Genomic DNA, 18,728 nt, shown 5'->3' with positions numbered 1-18,728 from the left:
GCATCATACCATGTTTATCAACACCTTGGCCTCTATCCACAAGGATGCCAATAGCATCCCCATCTCAGTTGTAACAACGAAAATGTCTCCAAGCATGACCCCTGATGAGAAGTACTGTTCTCCCCCTCTGTCTCCTTCAGAAGGCTAAACTTCCCCTGTTCATCCTTCAGAGAGAACTCCAGACTTGGTCTGGGCCCACCTTTCTCTCCCTCCACATACTCTCCCCTGAGGGAGCTCAGCCAGGGAAATTTGGTATTTCGTTTACCAAATACCACGTGTCCAAAAGCCTTCGGTCCACTCCATTTGGCTGACCCTCAGATAGCTCAAACTCTGTCTAAACCAAACAAATCACCTTCACCTCTCCCCCTCCTTCCCAGGTTTGGTGGTCCTCCCATTCAGTAGGGAACACCAACATCCAATCTAATCACCTAGCCCCAAACCCTGGCATCATCCTCAATGCCTCCACATCTAAGTAATTACCAAGTCCTTGACCACCTTCCTCCTCCCCAAGTCTACCTCTCCAGGCCCATTTCCCTGGTCTCAGCTGAGGCTCGTCTCAGCCTCAGGGCCTGGATGACCCCAACCACCTTCCAATCAGTCTTCCTACCTCTGATCTTACACCTCAACTGCTCTCCAAATGCCTGCCTGCATGAATCCAATGTCAATCCCCTCCTGTGGTAACACACTGCCTTCTGGAGCACAGGGGCCCATCTGAATGTAGCCCTGCCTCCCACACTACCCATAATGCCAACAACTCACCCTGTACCAGCTCTTCTTCACATCTTTCTGCATGCTGACCTTTTCTACTGAGAATACCCTTGTCTGCCAGGCCAATACTTGATGACTCTTGAAGACAGACTCAGCTCAAGCTTTATCTCCCTTCATGCTCCCCATCATACCCTACCAGAGCGGACAGGATCTCACCCCACTGACCATCTGAGCATAACTCCAACTGTACTGGGATAACCTGCTCACCTACCTGCCTGTCTGGGAGTGCACCTTCATATTCCTGGTACTCAAAAAGGAGCCCAGAAAAATGAAGGCACTTGATAAATTTACCTTCTCAGATTAATCACTGGGTCATTCATCACCACATGGACACCAGATGGACTATCTGTTAGACATGCCAGCATCCTAGTTCCATGACCCTCAACAAGGCAGGAAGAGGTACAGGGCAATGGAAGCCTTTGTGTAAAGCCATAACTCTTTCAAGCTCAGAAACAGGGTGGACAGATGGGGACAGAGATTAGAACAGACAGTGGAGGGGCACCCGGGTGGCTCAGTCAGTTAAGCACCTGATTCTTGGTTTCAGCTCAGGTCATGATCTCACAGTTTGCGGGATCGAGCCACACATGAGGCTCTGTGCTGATAGCATGGAGCCTGTTTGGGATTCTTTCTCTCCTCTCTCTCTGTCCCTCCCCCTACTTGCTCACTCTCAAAATAAATAAATAAACATTAAAAATAAACAAACATTAAAAAAAAAAATACCCCCAGACAATGGACACCTAGCTGCACAGGTCAGCTGAGAAAGGAAACTGCAGATGGCTGCCTGCACAACTCGTAATTATTAAATGTATTAGAGAAAAGACCAATTGGGCAACACTAACATAATTCTAACATCCTCATTCTCTGTTTCAGGGATTCATCTAGTTGGTAGTTTTTGTTTTGTTTTGTTTTGCTTTAGCTGATGGTTTTAATGTGAAGAAACAGCAATAATTACTAACATTACTAGAAAAAGATTTCACATTTTGGAGACAATGAGACATCTCACACAGCGCAGGGATCTGTGGAACAATCACCATCACATGCTGACCGTGTGAGTAAGGTGGACTATGGCCCCAATTGCCCTGGAAGGAGCCACAGTCTTCATTGTGCGAACACCAAGAATCCCCAAAGAGGGCCCCAGACTGGGACAGTTGCAGGCTCACCTGGATGGTTCCCACAGGACAGGTGGCAGCAAAAGAAGCAGACACTCATACCTTCCCACCTGGCTTTTGCCTCTGGGGAAGCTTATGTCCATAAAAAAAAAAGACCAACATCCCTGAGATAACACTTTCAACACGCTTCTCCCTTCCCCCAAAACTGTCAACGATTATCACTACCCAAATTCTTCTACCTGGAATGGTTTCGCATTCAAGGCCTTCCACCCTCTCCCCCACTCTCCACCATTAGCTCACAAGCCCACTCAGTGTGGTGTTCTCACTGACCTACCAAACAGGTCCTCTACCTGGGATACCTCTCTCTCTTCTCAGTGCCTTTCCAAATTCCACCATCTCTACACATGACCTCATCTCCTGATCCCAGACCCCATCCGCCAGTCCTAAAACAAATGTTAGTGGTGCTTCTGTGAGCCTCTCCATTTGGCCCATCCAGTCTTTACTGTCACTGACAGTGGATCTTAGAAACAAGAAGGATGTCTGATATTTCTCCCTGGATGCTAGAACACCTTATACACGGGTGACATTCAAAGAATGTTTGCTGAATTGAATTGAAACACAGTTTCTTGCCTTTTGACTCTAGCCTACAAAGACCTGATAAGAGATCCAGAAGTCCTAATTGAGGAGAACCAGAGTCTTGTAGGACTGAAGGGCACCCTAAGGTGTACAGAGAAGTACTGAGGGCTCAGGCTGTGCACAGCACATTGTATCAATGAGACCTGTGTGAGCTGGCTGAGATCACAGCAATATGTGCGAGGGAGGTCCTTGATTCCCTACCTGCACGAGATGCCTGTGTGCATGTTCATAGGAAGGCAGCGCTCCCTCTCCAATCAGTTCCGTATCAAACAACTCCGTTATCAGGATATTGGCACGGCATGGCATGTCACCATCTAAGAAACAGGAACAAAGAGCCAGAAGCAAGCGGTCAAAAAAATATTTACAACAAATACGTGAAAGATAAAAGGTTAACAGATCACTAAATTCAAAGCATATACATATACCGAAGAATTCAATAGTGTCATGCAACTAACTTTCCAATGGCTCACCAAAGAGCCCATTTCGATGTACATATACACATCAAAATACCAGCAACTGATAAGTCTTGCTTAAGAGAATGTAAGTGTCCACTACACCACTCTTTCAATTTTTCTATACATTTAATATTGCAAGGGACTTGCAGAACTGATAAGAAAGCTATAAACACCCAAAAAGAAAACCAGGCAAAAATACAAAGAGACAATTCAAAACAGAAAAATCAATCAATTATATGGAAAATGTTATTTATTTATTTATTTACTTTTAAAGTAGGCCCCATGCCCAGTGTAGACCCCAACACAAGGCCTGAACTCCTGACCCTGAGATCAAGAGTCAGGTGCTTAACCAACTGAGCCACCCAGGCACCCCAAAAATGTATCATTCTTATTAGCAATTGGAGAGATGCAAATTAACAATTAAATAAACTATTAATATAATAACAACAATGATTTGAAAAACAAAAATTTAATGCTTCTACTTTTTAAGTTTATTTTTTATTTATTTTTAAGAGAGAGAGAGAGCGAGCAAACACGAATAGGGGAGAGGCAGAGAGAGGAGGAGAGAGAGAAATCCCGAGCAGGCTCCCTGCCATGACCATGAAGCCCAACCTTGGGGCTTGAACCCATGAACCATAAGATCATGACCTAAACTGAAATCAAGAGTAGGAAGCTTAAGTGAATGAGCCACTCAGGTGCCCCTGAATGCTGGTACTTCTATTTCTAGGCTGCACAGAGAGAGAGAAACCAAAGCAAGAGAGGTTGCATGATTCCAATGATACTACAAGATCCAGGATTCAGAATCCCCAGTTCCTTCTACTAAATCCTCCTTAATTAAGTTAATTTCTTGCTACCAGTCAATCCCCCAAATAATAGTTGTTTTAGAATACTAGGATCAGGGAAGTTCTTTTTGCTGAATCTATTTCTCAAACCTCCATCATGTAATGTAATGTTACTTCTACAATTACAATTTTTAATGAGCCAAGAGACAATAAACTTTGGAAGGGGCTAATTATCATAGAGAATTAACCATAAATACTTCTAATGGCACACAAATTCTCATCTGACAAAGCCCACTCATCTTCCCTACACAGAAGACAAGTCTCATGGATAACAAAAGGAAAGAGAAGCATTTAGGAAGCTCAAAGGAGGGTGAGGTAGAGAAAACCTGAACTCATGGAGACCTGGGGCTGGATCCCACTTTCTAGCCTTGAACCTTCATGGCTGACCATCAGTCACGTAATCTTTAAAACAAGAGTAATGAGATATGGTGGTAGCACAGCAAAGGAAAAAGCTGTCCACTTTCACTTTCTTTTTTAAGTTTACGTACTTTGAGACAGGGAGAGAGTATGTGCACACATGCTCAAGAGCAAGGGACAGAGAGGGAGAGAGAAAATCCCAAGCAAGCTCTGCATTCTCAGCACAGAGCCCAATGCAGGGCTCCATCCCAGGAACCTGTGAGATCATGACCTGAGCTGAAATTAAGAGGAGGACACTCAACTGACTGGGCCACCCAGGTATCTACTTTCTATGAAGTACCCTTGTGCTCAATGGCAGTATGCCATGCAAGGAGGCTGACAAGAAACATCTGTCTCTTGGCACAGAGACTGCCCTCCTGAATGGCACTGCCCACATCTCTGATATCATGCCAAACTCGAACGGAAATATATTATCCCAAACTGCACCCAAACCCTACACAACTGCTTCTCCCTCCGATGCTTCTGCCTCAGTGGATGGCACCACCGGTCACACAGCCCTGAAACCAGGGCATCATTTGTCAGCTCCAGGAGAGCAGAGACCCTGCCTGCTCTGCTTGCCATTTTACCCCAATGCCTAGAACAACACCTAGCACCCACAACAACCAGCAAACATAGGCTGAATTCTTGATTCCTCCCTGTCATCTTACATCCAATCAGTCACCAAGCCCTGCCAACTCTACCTCCTGAATAATTCTTAAAACAATTTTGTAACTTAAAATGATTTATTATTCAATTTGCTTCAAATAAACAAAGTTTTATGATCCACTGCATCTCAATAAATACTCTTGAAGAGCCTGGTATCTAGCATGTGAGTGCTAATACAGGAGGGTGCAGTGGGAACCTGGGGAGGGGTGGTTACCCCAGTGCCTTGGATGTCTTTGCCACATGACTAGATGGACAAATGTTGCTCCCCAAGCTACCTGTGGAGTACTCGGGATCAAACTTAGCCACCCACTGTAGTCAACTAGAAAACTAGATAAAATATATGAAACAAGTGTTTTCAGATGTTGAATAAGAGGAAACAAATTTGTTCTCGAAGAAGAGAAACAAAGTGACCCCTGCAACTGCTCTGGCTTTCTGCCAGTAGGTAGTTTCCAGATGCTGTACAAAAAGCACGATGTCAGGCAGAACGTAGCAATCTTGCTGAGGTAAAGAGATCGCAACTGAAGCTGAGAGGTGGCTGGGGCTCAGGACTGGGGGCAGGGACCAGAGAGGATGTTACACAGAAAGCAGGTTTCCGAAATCTGCACAGGACTCCCCCGAAGCCTCTTGTTGAATATATTCACACATATAGAAGAATATAGAAAGTCTGGCAAAGGACGACCATAGAGCTAGAAATTGAATAATTTCCAGAGCTCACAGAGGACTGGGAAACATTCTAGTTCCAATCAGCCAGCACCAGACACTAAGCAGAGACCCCAGAAAAGCCATGCTTTGCTAGTGTGACCAAGGTAGTCTTAAAAACAGGGGCGCCTGGGTGGCTCAGTCGGTTAAGAATCTGACTTCGGCTGAGGTCATGTTCTCTTGGTCCATGAGTTTGAGCCCTGCATCTGGCTCTCAAACAGCTCAGAACCTAGAGCCTGCTTCATATTCTGTCTCCCTCTCTCTCTCTGTCCTTCCCCTACTCATGCTCTCTCTGAAAAATAATAAACATTTAAAAAAAAAGAAGAAGGAGGAGAAGGAGGAGGAGGAGGAGGAGGAGGAGGAGGAGGAGGAGGAGGAGGAACAACAACAACAACAGTGGTTTTCAATAGAGGGCAATTTTGCCCCTACCCACCCCCAAGACATTCAGCAATGTCTGGAGACATTTCTGGTTGGTACAAATGCTAGTGGGGGAGTAGGTGATACCAGCTTCTACTGGTTAGAAGCCAGGGGTAAACATCCTCCAATACACAGGACAGCTCCTCCCAACAAATTATCAGGCCCAAAATGTCACTTTTGAGAAAACCTGACTTAAAATTATTCTAACCCGGGGTGCCAAGTGATTCAATTAGTGGAGCATGTGGCTCTTGATCTCAGGGCTGTGAGTTCGAGTCCTACATTGGGTGTAGAGATTAAAAATAAAAATCTTTAAAAATAAATAAATAAATAAATAAAGCTATTCTAACCCTGCTCCAACAAAGCTTAAAAACAAGCCCTGAGGGGCGCCTGGGTGGCGCAGTCGGTTAAGCGTCCGACTTCAGCCAGGTCACGATCTTGCGGTCCGTGAGTTCGAGCCCCGCGTCAGGCTCTGGGCTGATGGCTCAGAGCCTGGAGCCTGTTTCCGATTCTGTGTCTCCCTCTCTCTCTGCCCCTCCCCCGTTCATGCTCTGTCTCTCTCTGTCCCAAAAATAAATAAACGTTGAAAAAAAAAATTAAAAAAAAAAAAAAAAAAAAAGCCCTGAAAGGATAAAACTAACCTACTAGTAGCCCAACTGCATGCCAGGCAAAGCCTTTTTTTTAATTAAAAAAATTTTTTTTTAATTTATTTTTGAGAGGGAGTGAGCAGACACGAGACAGAGAGGGAGATAGAAAATCCAAAGCAGGCTCTGCGCTGACAGCAGAGAGTCCAAGGTGGGGCTTGAACTCACAAACCATGAAATCATGACCTGTGCCAAAGTCAGACACTTAACTGACTGAACCACCCAGATGCCCCCAAAGTTTTTAAAGGGAGACAATAAACTCTGGTACTCAGCAATGCAAAACTCCCACCATACATAGCATCCAAATAAAAATTATTAGACATGTGAAGAAGAAAAATGTAATCCAGAATCAGGATAAAAATTAGTCAGCAGAATAAACCCAGGAAAGACTGAGGCAGTGGAACCAGAAGATAAGGATGTTAAAACAGCTATCTGGTGGCTCAGTTGGTTAAGGGTCCAACTCTTAATTTCAGCTCAGATCATGATGTCATAGTTCATGAGATCAAGCCCTGTGTCAGGCTCTGCACTGACAGTGTGGAGGCCTACTTGAAATTCTCTCCCCCTCTCTCTCTGCCCCTCTCCAACTGGCTCACGCATGTGCGCATGTTCTCTCTCTCTGAAAATAAACTTTAAGTAATGTCCTCTTAAAAAAAAATAAAAACAAAAAACCCCAGCTAATATAGATATGACAACTATTTAAAAAATCACATGAAAAAATAAGAGCGATGCAAGTTATAAAAAAGAATCAAAGGAAACCTTTAGATATGAAAAATACAGTATGAGAAATAAAAAGTTCACTAGATGTACTCAGATTAGACACCACAAAAGAAAAAAAAACAGTAAACCTCAAGACCTAAGAAACTAACATGTCCATCAGTAGGTGAGGGGATGAACAAATTAAAGTATGCACACACACAGTGCTACTCAGCAACCTTGATCCACAGAACGTGGATGAAACCCAAAAGCATTATGCTAAAGAAAAGAAAGAGTACATGTGGGTGATTTCACTTACTCAAAATTCTAGAAAGGGGGGGATCTAATCTACATTGAAGAAAGCACATCAGGGGCGCCTGGGTGGCTCAGTCGGTTGGGCATCCGACTTCGGCTCAGGTCATGATCTCGCAGTGAGTTCGAGCCCCGCGTCAGTCTCTGTGCTGACAGCTCAGAGCCTGGAGCCTGTTTCAGATTCTGTGTCTCCCTCTCTCTCTGACCTTCCCCCATTCATGCTCTGTCTCTCTCTGTCTCAAAAATGAATAAACGTTAAAAAAAAAGAAGAAAGCACATCAGTGGATGCCTAGGATCAGTGATATGGAGGCAAAAGACTATAAAGCGACCATGAGGAAATCTGTGCACGGTAAAGACTTTCTACAGTCTGGAATGCAGAAGAGGTTACAAATGTGTTTACATTTGTCCAAACTCAAACTATATACTCAAGACAGATGCACTCAGTTTTAAAAAATTTTTTTTAATGTATATTTTTGAGACAGAGAGAGAGAGAGAAAGAGAGTGCACACGCACTGGGGAGGGGCAGAGAGAGAGGGAGAGAAAGAATCTGAAGCAGGTTCCAGGCTCTGAGCTGTCAGCACAGAGCCTGATGTGGGGCTTGAACTCCGGAACCGCGAGATCATGACCCGAGCCGAAGTTGGGCGCTTAACTGACTGAGCCACCCAAGTGCCCCAGATGCACTCATTTTATGTACATTATACCTCAATAATGTGGACTAAAAAATGAGATAATTATTTGCACACTCTTTTATAGGCTTCAAAAATAAAGGGCACACTAATCCTTTCTTTTGTGCATGTTTCAGATTCTCCATTTAAAAAAACATTTTTTTTAAATGGGACAAAAACGTTGATCTTATATAGATGCTTCCATCTAAAATACTGCATTTTAAAAAACTGGTGATATACATAACCTCATCCCAGAAGCTTCTTTTGCAAATCTTTCCACTGTCTCTCCAGGTATCAAGTGGCATGTGAAATTTTAGAAGTCTGACTCAAATGCCTAGACTATAAAAAATATTCTGAAAACCTGGAGAGACTGTGCTATATAGGCAAATCTCTCATGTTGGATGCTGAAGCAGGATGTCAGCACTAAGCAAACCTCTTTCTGCTATCTACTTAGTTTTACTTGTCGATAAAACTCAAATCTCTGAGAACTGAGTCACATTAAGAATTTCAACTTGCTTAAAGCAAAAGGAAGTTTCATTTGTCTCACCACTGTTGAGCATTAGTTTTGGTTTACTCACTGCTGATTTGTTTTCACTAGTAGAGAAGCAAAGTACTTATCTTCAGGCCAAGTGGAGAGGCCCCATTTCTCTTCAATAACCTGAATACGTTTATTCCAGATAACTAGAATAAACCTTGTCTTCTCTCCTATAAGAGTGAATAAGGCTTTTAAAACAGTATGTTTTGTTTTTTTTTTAAGTTTATTTATTTTGAGAGAGAGAGCACGAGTAAGCGCACTATCATGAGAGGGGCAGAGAGAGGGAGAGAGAGAATCCCAAGCAGGCTCCATGCTGTCAGAGCAGAGCCCCATGAGATCATGACCTGAGCAGAAATCAAGAGTCAGATGCTCAACCGCATGAGCCACCCAGGCACCCCTCAAAACAGTATGTGTTGATCTTACCTGGCCCCATCGTCACCTCAGTGGAATGCTTGTTAATAATCTTAATCTTATCACTGAAGCCATTTTTCTCCACAATCTTTACAGCAGCATCAGCCATAGGCTTGAAAACCTAGAAATTGGAGCCAAAACCCAAGTAAAAATGAGCAATAAATTAAATAACATCCTAACATCAAAGATTAGTAATCTCTCTTTAAATGGAGAATCAAGACACAATATGTCTTGATACAGGTTCTAAGACTTGAAGTAAAAGTGGTCTCCATTACAGAGTTACCTCCTGAATATATAAAATGTACCTCTGTTACTGTTTGATACAGGCAAAATATTTCTTGGGCTGATTTGATCTAAATAAATGAGACTTCACCTTTGTAACTTAAATAGTTTATTTTCCAAATGCATGTCATAAAAATGAACACAAAGGGAAGGCCATCCACTGGGTTTAACTTGCAGGAGTTAAACCTTACATGCTAGGCACACTGGGGAGGCAGGGCTTCCCAGGAAGGTTGCACTACCTAGTAAGGACGGCAGGTGTCAGAGCCAGGCTAGAAGAAGGCAGCAAGGGGATTTGCTTCACAAAACCACACCCTGGGGGAATGGGGCTGGACAACTGTACTCTCTAGAAGGAAGTGAGACTGTTACTGCATTAGTTGTTAAATGTAAACAGGCGTCAGCTCAAAACTGTCCCAAATCCTCGCTGCTGGCATAATACAGCCTCTATTTTATGGCATTCGAGGACCTCCATAATTTGAACCACCTTAGTTCCCCCAGCCTTATTCCCCTCCTAATCCATCCCCACCCATGACTGATGCTCCTGCCACACTGATCTTATTGTGCACTAGGGAAGCCTTAGCCTTCTCTGCCCTACCCCAACCTGCCAAGGCAAACCCAACTTTCCAGGAAGCACAAAGCCCCCGCTTCTCCAAAGCCTTCCTAAACCCTTCACTTATCCCTAAACACAAACCCCTCCAACTCTTACTTTCTAGCTTGCCCAATTTAGATTGCACGGCTCCAACCACGATAGTGCATAAAACATACAGATGCACATGTGGCCACACCTACAGAGTGGAAATAGAACAAAATGATAAAGTAACTGGTCACAAGGACAAGATTTCCATTTTTCCTAAGTCCTTTTCTGCGTTTTCCATATTTTCTACCATGAACACATACTTCTTTTATTAAAATCAAAAGGAAATGCTATATTCTTCTGTAAAGGATACATATGTGCTTACCTAGGAAAAAAATCGTTCCAATCTGTTTCAAATTATTTCTAGGATCTGGCTTGGTGTTTTTAGATGTAGTCTGAGGGCCTCAAGACCTCAGTTCTCACCCATCACTTTGCCTCCACCCCAAAGTTATCACAAGTTCGTATCATTCCCTCAGCCCTCCTGCCTCTGGACATTATCACTCATCTCTTCTGTTGACCCTTCAGGCTTGACATTCACAGTCTCCTCCTTAGCTTAAGACCTCAAAATCTCTCCCAGAACACTTCTTTCTGGAATGGCCCCTGAAAATGACTTCCCAACATCATTCTGTGTACTCCCCTGCACCTCCAGTTTGGGGAATGACCGTATCACTTCCAGGTGGTACACCTGTCTGGTCTAAGTGTAACTGAATCTCTCAGGCCATGTCACTGAAGTAAGTTAAACAGGATTGAACCTTATTCTGGCCAAAGATACCCAAAGAGAGGTTTGCTAGAGATTTCTGAGAAAGTTCTTCTTGCTCTTACAAAGAAGGAAAATAAGTGAGGAAACCAGGACCATGCTTTATTCTCAAAGCATTTGCCACAGAAATCACTGTAACGAATACACCTTCCCAAAATATTCCTCACTTTTCAAACGTGTTAAAAGAGAAGTTTATAGTCACTGTCTGTAATTCCTTGTATTCCATCTACTCCTCAAACCTATTCCCCTGAAAATACCATTTAAAGGAGGTCACCTCCTACCTGCCAACCTAACAGCTTTCTCTCAGTCCTCATCCTACTCAACTGCTACATCAGTGCTAATACAGTGACCACATGCATTTAAATAGACGTTGATTCAAACTAAGTGTAATTTAAAAATTCAGTTCTCAAGGCGTCTGGGTGGCTCAGTCGGTTAAGTGTCCGACTTCAGCTCAGATCATGATCTTGCAGTTTGTGAGCGCAAGCCCCACGTCAGGCTCTGTGCTGACAGCTCAGAGCCTGAAGCCTGTTTCAGATTCTGTGTCTCTTTCTCTCTACCCCTGCCCGACTCACACTCTGTCTCTCTCTCTCTCTGTCTCTCTCTCAAAAAAAAAAAAAACATTAAAAAAAAAAATTCAGTTCCTCATACTAGTCACACTGCAAGTGCTCAGCAGCCGTATGTGGCTATGGACCACTATGTTGGCCAGCACAGCTATAGAATATTCAGCATCACAGAAAGTTCTATATGACAATGCTGGGCTAGAACATCCACACTTGCTGACCACTTCCTTTTTCCCATGAATGCCCTGCAACCTTGGCTTCCACCTCTGCCCTCTAGGGTCTCTTTGCATCTGTCTGAACTTGCCTTACTGGCCACCCTTCTTCCCTTACAGGCATGTCCCCAGCTCTGCCCTTCTCATTTTACTCTCTCCTTGAACAACCTCCTACAATGCCAGCTTCACCTGCCACATCTGCAAATGGGTTTGGAAATCCGCCTGTACATGCCACTCTCTAAAGGTTCAGACGTCCATCTCCAGAGACTAGCAGGTTCTCACTCATTGTTCTAGACCTGTCTTTCCAGTTGTGGAGCTCAGGCAGAGTTGAAAACCACAGGGCAGTCCAGCTAGAACTGAGTTGAGAGGTTCAAAAGGTGGTCACTAAAGTAAAAGCTGGGAGGCCACCATAAGATGTCAAGAGCCAAAAAGAAAAGATCTGAGAATCACAGACCAGAGCACCAAGACAGAAATTAGAAATCCAGGTAACTCAGATGGAAATATATAGAAAAACCCAACAGCACAGTCCTACCAATTCTGCCAGAAAACATGTTCTTACCATAAATATATATATAACATACATATATGTACATATGTGTGTACTTTTTTTTTAAGTTTATTTACTCATTTTGAGAGACAGCGCGAGCAGGGGAGGGGCACAGAGAGAGGGAGGGAAGGCGAAATCTCAAACAGGCTCTGCACTAAGAGTGAGGAGCCTGAAGTGGGGCTCAAATCACAAACTGTAAGATCATGACCTAAGCTGAAATCAAGAGTCAGACGCACAACCGAATGAGCCACCCAGGTGCCCCCTCACCCTGTATTTTCAATTAGCAGTCCACGCATAAAGTGACTCCTGCCCTGGGACCTGTCTCTCTCATACTTACCACATCCAACATGAAATGCATTATCTTTCCTACAAAGTAAGTATCTTCTTGAGTTCCTCTCACCAGTCAACAGCATCACTGTTCCCCCAGACAACCATGCTAGAAATCTCACACTCACACATCCTCTCCCATCCAAGATACCACTGTAGGGCTAGCACCTTAATTAGCAACCAAAAGACCAAGTCTCCAGGTCTAGCTCTCCTATTTATTAATTGTGAGATTAAGTCTTTAATCTCTCTGGGTCTTAGTTTCTTCATTTGTAAAGTAAGGATAATAAAATTTACTTGAGACTAAGGTAACTATCCTAAAATATAAATTTTTTTGTATCTGTTTAAAAATCACGATGATGGAGGCACCTGGGTGGCTCAGCTGGTTAAGCATCCGACTCTTGATTTTGGCTCAGGTCATGATCTCACAGTTTATAAGACTGAACCCTGCATCAGGCACCATGCTGGATGTGGAACCTGCTTGGGGTTCTCTCTCTCCCCCCTCCCTCTCTCCTGCTCATATTCTCTTTGTCTCTCTTCTCTCAAAAAAAAATCTTGATGATGCCCCAGAAGGCCAAGAAATGACTCTTGATCTTTTTATGAAGTCCTGAGACAAGTGCACAGAGTCATATACACACACACACACACACACACACACACACACACACACACACACACACACCCCTACCTCTCTCAGGACTTAATGGAGACCTGAAGCCCATTTTTCTTCTTTCTTTTTTTTTTTTTAAGATTTTCTTTTTAATGTTTATTCATATTTGAGAGAGAGAAAGAGCACAAGTGGGGGAGGGACAGAAAGAGAGGGAGACAGAATCCAAAGCAGGTTCTAGGCTCTGAGCTGTCAGCACAGAGCCTGATGTGGGGCTCGAGTGCTGAGATCATGACCTGAGCTGAAGTCGGGCGCTTAAATGACCAAGCCATCCAAGGGCCCCTGAAACCTATTCTTTTTTTTTTGTTTGATGTTTATTTATTTTTGAGAGAGAAAGAGACAGAGCATGAATGGGGAGGGTCAGAGAAAGGGAGACACAGAATCTGAAGCAGGCTCCAGGCTCCAAGCTGTCAGCACAGAGCCCGACGTGGGGCTTGAACTCACAGACTGCAAGATCATGACCTGAGCCGAAGTTGGACGCTTAACCGACTGAGCCACCCAGGCGCCCCTGAAGCCCATTATTCTTATTTCAGGCTAAGAACAACTAACTCAGGATACTGAAGTTAGAAGTCTTTATTGTAGCACTCAGGTCCTCCATAGTGTGGCTACAATCTACCTTTCTGGATTTCTACCCTGACCCTGTTTGCCATGACTCTGGACAATACAATACGGGATTCCCTCAGCCTAAAATGCCCACCTTTCTAGACCATGAACATGAGGGCCACACTATAGGGAAAGAGGGGTGGGGAGCTAGAAGGAGTCTGAGTAGAATACCCCAGAGTGCTGTCTCCAGACTTTATGTGAGAAAGCAAAAATCTTCTATCTTGTTTAAGCCACTGTTATTTTGGGACTTTGTTATTCACAACTCAATCACCATACAAACCAAATCTTGTAGGAAAAAGTGTTTAAATACATGCTACCTTTTCCCAAAAGCTGTGAAGAACATATGCCAAAATTTCAACAATGGTTAACATTGCGTTAACATGCTATTTTTGTTTTACATTTACCATATTTTCTATGGTAGAATGCATTATTTACTTTATCAGCAAAACAATGTATGTTTAATGTTACAATAAAGAAATGAAATGACAGACTGCCCAACTACTGACAAACATAGTAAGATAGCAGGCTCAAAGGAGACTAAAATTAAAACTAGTAGGTCTCGGGCGCCTGGGTGGCTCAGTTGGTTAAGTGTCCAACTTCAGCTCGGGTCATGATCTCACAGTCTGTGGGTTCGAGCCCTGCGTTGGACCCTGTCCTGACAGCTCGGAGCCTGGAGCCTGCTTCGGATTCTATGTCTCCCTCTCTCTCTGCCGTTCTCCCGCTCATTCTCTGCCTCTCTCACTCTCAAAAATGAATAAATGTTAAAAAAAAAAAAAAAAAATTAGGGGCGCCTGGGTGGCTCAGTCAGTTGGGCGTCCGGCTTCAGCTCCGGTCATGATCTCATGGTTTGTGAGTTCGAGCCACGTGTCCGGCTCTGTGCCGACAGCTCAAAGCCTGGAGCCTGCTTCGGATTCTGTGTCTCCCTCTCTCTCTGCTCCTCCCCCACTCATGCTCTCTCTCTCTCCATCAAAAATAAAAACACTAAAAAGTATTTTTTTTAATAAAAAAAAAATTTAAACTAGCAGGTCTCAACCTTGGTGCACAGTTAAAACTCCCAATGCCCAGGCCACATCTCAGAATAATTAAATTAAAACTGGAGTCAGGATAGCGGGGTGGTGAGGCAGGGGAGGCAGTTACCGCATCAGTATTTTCTGAAGCTATTTAAGTACTTAAGTGATTCTGACATGAGGCCAAGACTGAGGACTGCTGTTTTCAGAGGAGAAAAGGAGACCCTGGGGTAAGGAAAGGTGTCTGATTCATCTCCATATCCTTAGAACCTGGCTCTATGCCTGAAACAGAGTGAGCACTCCATGAACATTTGTAAACAAACGGATAGGCAAGGTACATGACAGACTTCCCACACAACACAGAGGACACATATCGGAACAGTGTGGCTCACCTCAATGGCATAGCAGAAGTCAGCCCCTGCTGTGACCGCCATCATTGACAAGAGTCCCGTGCCAGTGCCAATGTCAAGAACCAAAGCCTTCTGTCCTCTGTCCTTCACCCTGCTCACAGCAGCCCGGATACCCTGATAATATTTTATATTCTAAGAGAAAAGGAGAAACAGCTGTCACTTCATACCAGTTACTATAAACAAATGCAAGGATACTTTGTGAAGTTTGGGAGTCATGGATGGCAGCAGCAGTGTAAGTCATGGTTCCATGGCTTTCTGGCCTGTCAAGGAACGGCATTGGCTAGTTGAGTAAAGCAGGCCTTAAGAGACTCCCAGAGCACTGGGTCAGCCTCTTGCCTTTTATTTGGTGATTGTCCCTCCCTCCACACCCACTCTTTTGTACTCTGCTTAGAGGGGCTGGGGCTCTGCCAACAACCTTCTCCTTTTCCAGCTATTAGGTATGGACAATAGGGGAACTACAGGGCGACCGGCAGGTAGGAAGAGGCAGAAAACTTGTTCCTTCCCAAATGGATGCTGCTCTCATCAGGGTCCTCCCAGAAGTGGCAGCCAGCTCCAGATGCCAGCTCCTTCCCAACTCCTCTCTATACTCTCATCACCAGCCTCCTTGGGCACCTCAGAGACAGGTGCAGCACTCACGCAGCTGTCCTTCTCGGAGAGCTGAGCACCAGTTCCACAGGACCTCTCCTCCATGCTTCCGGACTCATGAAGCTCACTCTTCTGTATCATCAGCCCTAGGCAAGTTAGCTGCCTCCTGCAATTACTACCACTAGGTAACCTTGGTGCTCCCATTTGCTTCCCAGGCCTCCCACATCTGTGTTACCAATTCCCCCTGTTGTGAAATTCCCTCTGTTGAAATAGTAACATGGCTTTGGATTTCCTTACTGGACTCTAATTCACAGGGGTTCCTTGTCTCAAAAAATAATCCCCTCCTCAGGAAATCATTTCTTTGTCTTTAGTTCAGGTCTTTAGCAGCTAACACAGATACATTTCCAATCTGTAACAGTTTGGCTCCATAGGTACCCTGACCCTTCTGATGAAAACAATAAATATAGGGAAAACACATGCAAATCTTTTAAAATGCACTAATGAGCTGGCAAGTTAGAAAGAAACATTAAGAGGCCAAACTCCTGGGGGCGCCTGGGTGGCTCAGTTGGTTAAGCATCCAACTTCAGTTCAGGTCATTATCTCACAGTTGGTGGGTTCGAGCCCCACGTCAGGCTCTGTGCTGACAGCTCAGAGCCTGGAGCCTGCTTCAGAGCCCCACGTCAGGCTCTGTGCTGACAGCCCAGAGCCTGGAGCCTGCTTCAGATTCTGTGTTTCCCTCTCTCTTTGCCCCTCCCCCACTCATGCTCTGTTACTGTCTCAAAAATAAATAAACAAACATAAAAAAAATAAAAAAAGAAAGAGGCCAAACTCCTGGAAGTAGATTCCCCTCAACTGAGCCTTAAGGTGACTGCCTGACAGGGTGACACCTTGATCACAGCCTGCAAGGGACCCAGAGTCAGGGCACACAGCTAAGCTTGAGCTCAGATTCCGAACCCACAGAAATGATGAGACAATAATAACTCTTTTCAGCCATTAAATTCTGGGATAATTTGTTATACAACAGAACATACTACAGGACTGGTATCAAAAGGGCAACATTCTCAGACCTGAGTGCAATCAAGTCAGAGATCTCAATAACAAAAATATAACTAAAGAAAAAGAGATTTTTGAACTTGAAAAATTCTAAACTCACAGGTAAAGAACTAAATCAAAAGAGAATTAGAAAATATCTAGAACTCAACTTTTTAAAATTACATTATCAAAACTCAGGGGATAGCAAAAAGCAATATTTGGAAAGAAATACATTACAAAAGACAAGAGATAAGGTAAGCATCTGTCTCAAAAAATTAGAAAGAGGACTGCAATATAATCTCTAAATCAGATGAATAAAAATAATAAAACACAAAAATTAATGAACCAGGGAACAAATATGGAGATTTTATAGAAACTTTTTATAAAAGTTATTTCAAAAATCTAATTGATGAGCCTCTGATAAGTCAAAAAACAAAAGGGAAAAAAGAAGTAAGCAAAAACTGGGAATAAGGGGTGGGGGAAAGAGCACGGTACCACTATATATGCTGCCAATATTAGAAAGATTAAAGATTATAAACAACTTTTAGCAAATACATTTTGAGGTACACCTGGGTGGCTCAGTTAGGCATCTCTTGATTTCAGCTCATGATCTCACATTTCGTGAGATCATGGCCATATTGGGCTCTGCACTATCAGCTCAGAGCCTGCTTGGGATTCTCTCTCTGCCACTCCCCCTAGTGCATGCACGTGCTCTCTCCCTCTCTCTCAAAATAAACAAACATTAAAAAAAACTTAAGATTACAGAACTTCAAATCAATAAATAAAAATCAACTGAAATTTTATATATCAGCAGCAGCCTTTAAAACCTTGGCAGAGGAGGGGCACCTGGGTGGCTCAGTTGGTTGAGCATCCAACTTCGGATCAGGTCATGATCTCACAGCTTGTGAGTTTGGGCACCGCATCAGGCTCTGTGCTGACAGCTCAGAGCCTGGAGCCTGCTTTGGATTCTGTGTCTCCCCTCTCTCTGCCTCTTCCCCTCTTGCATGCGCTCTCTCTCTCTCAAAAATAAATAAATGTTAAAAAAAATTAACGGGGCGCCTGGATGGCTCAGTAGGTTAAGCACCCGACTTTGGCTCAGGTCATGATTTCGTGGTCCGTGATTTTGAGCCCTGCATCAGACTCTGTGCTGACAGCTCAGAGGGAGCCTGCTTCAGATCCTCTGTCCCCCTCGCTCTCTGCCCCTCCCCCACTCATGCTCTGTCTCACTCTGTCTCTCAAAAATAAATGTTAAAAAAAAAAATTTAAGAAAAAATTAAGAAAAAACCTTGGCAAAGGGGCAGCACCTGGATCAAGTGTGGGACTCTTGACCTTAGCTCAGGTCATGATCTCACAGTTCATCAGTTCGAGCCCCACATCAGGTTGTGCACTGATGGCGCAGAGCCTGCTTTGGGGTTCTGTCTCTCCTCTCTGCCCCTCCTTGCCCGTGCTTTCTCTCTCTCAAAATAAATAAATAAACTTAAAAAAAAAAAACCTTGGCAAAGGGAAGGATTTCTTAAACAAGAGACAAAAAGTACCAGCCAACAAAGATTAAAAAATAAATCCTGACATTAAATTTAAGAATTTGCATTTATCAGATGAAAAAACAACCCATAAAGTAAGACACCTACAATACATGTAACTGACAAATGGTCAGTACCCAAAATACATAAAGAACTCTTATAAATAACTAAGTATTAAAAGAAGAAACATGAAGGGCACCTGGGTGGCTCAGTTAAGCATCCGACTTCAAGTCAGGTCATGATCTCGCAGTTCGTGCGTTCAAGCCCCATGTCCGCTCAGTGCTAACAGCTCAGAGCCTGTGTCTGCCTAACGCTCTGCCCCTCCCGTGCTTATGCTCTGTGTGTG

General features: G+C 43.8%; 1 protein-coding gene across 16 annotated transcripts in view; it reads right to left on the bottom strand.

The window, feature by feature from the left end:
• The window catches only part of PRMT7 (protein arginine methyltransferase 7), a 46,148-nt gene that overhangs the window by 15,956 nt on the left and 11,464 nt on the right, over window positions 1–18,728 (bottom strand). For 12 of the 16 annotated variants that reach the window (XM_045047060.1, XM_045047059.1, XM_045047061.1 and 9 more), the window contains 3 exons: window positions 15,228–15,377; window positions 9,258–9,366; window positions 2,715–2,827 (listed from right to left, as the gene is read on the bottom strand). In XM_045047060.1, the coding sequence (XP_044902995.1) occupies window positions 2,715–2,827; window positions 9,258–9,366; window positions 15,228–15,377 (372 nt within the window). Of the gene's footprint in view, window positions 1–2,714; window positions 2,828–7,641; window positions 7,777–8,877; window positions 9,007–9,257; window positions 9,367–15,227; window positions 15,378–18,728 lie in introns of those variants that run through there. The other 4 variants (XM_045047066.1, XM_006941663.3, XM_045047069.1 and 1 more) reach the window with 3 other exon arrangements.

Source organism: Felis catus, chromosome E2 (genome assembly GCF_018350175.1).
Source record: "Felis catus isolate Fca126 chromosome E2, F.catus_Fca126_mat1.0, whole genome shotgun sequence".
NCBI lineage: Eukaryota > Metazoa > Chordata > Mammalia > Carnivora > Felidae > Felis > Felis catus.
Note: the sequence above shows the minus strand (reverse complement) of the source record. Positions and strands in the feature narration are given on the sequence as shown.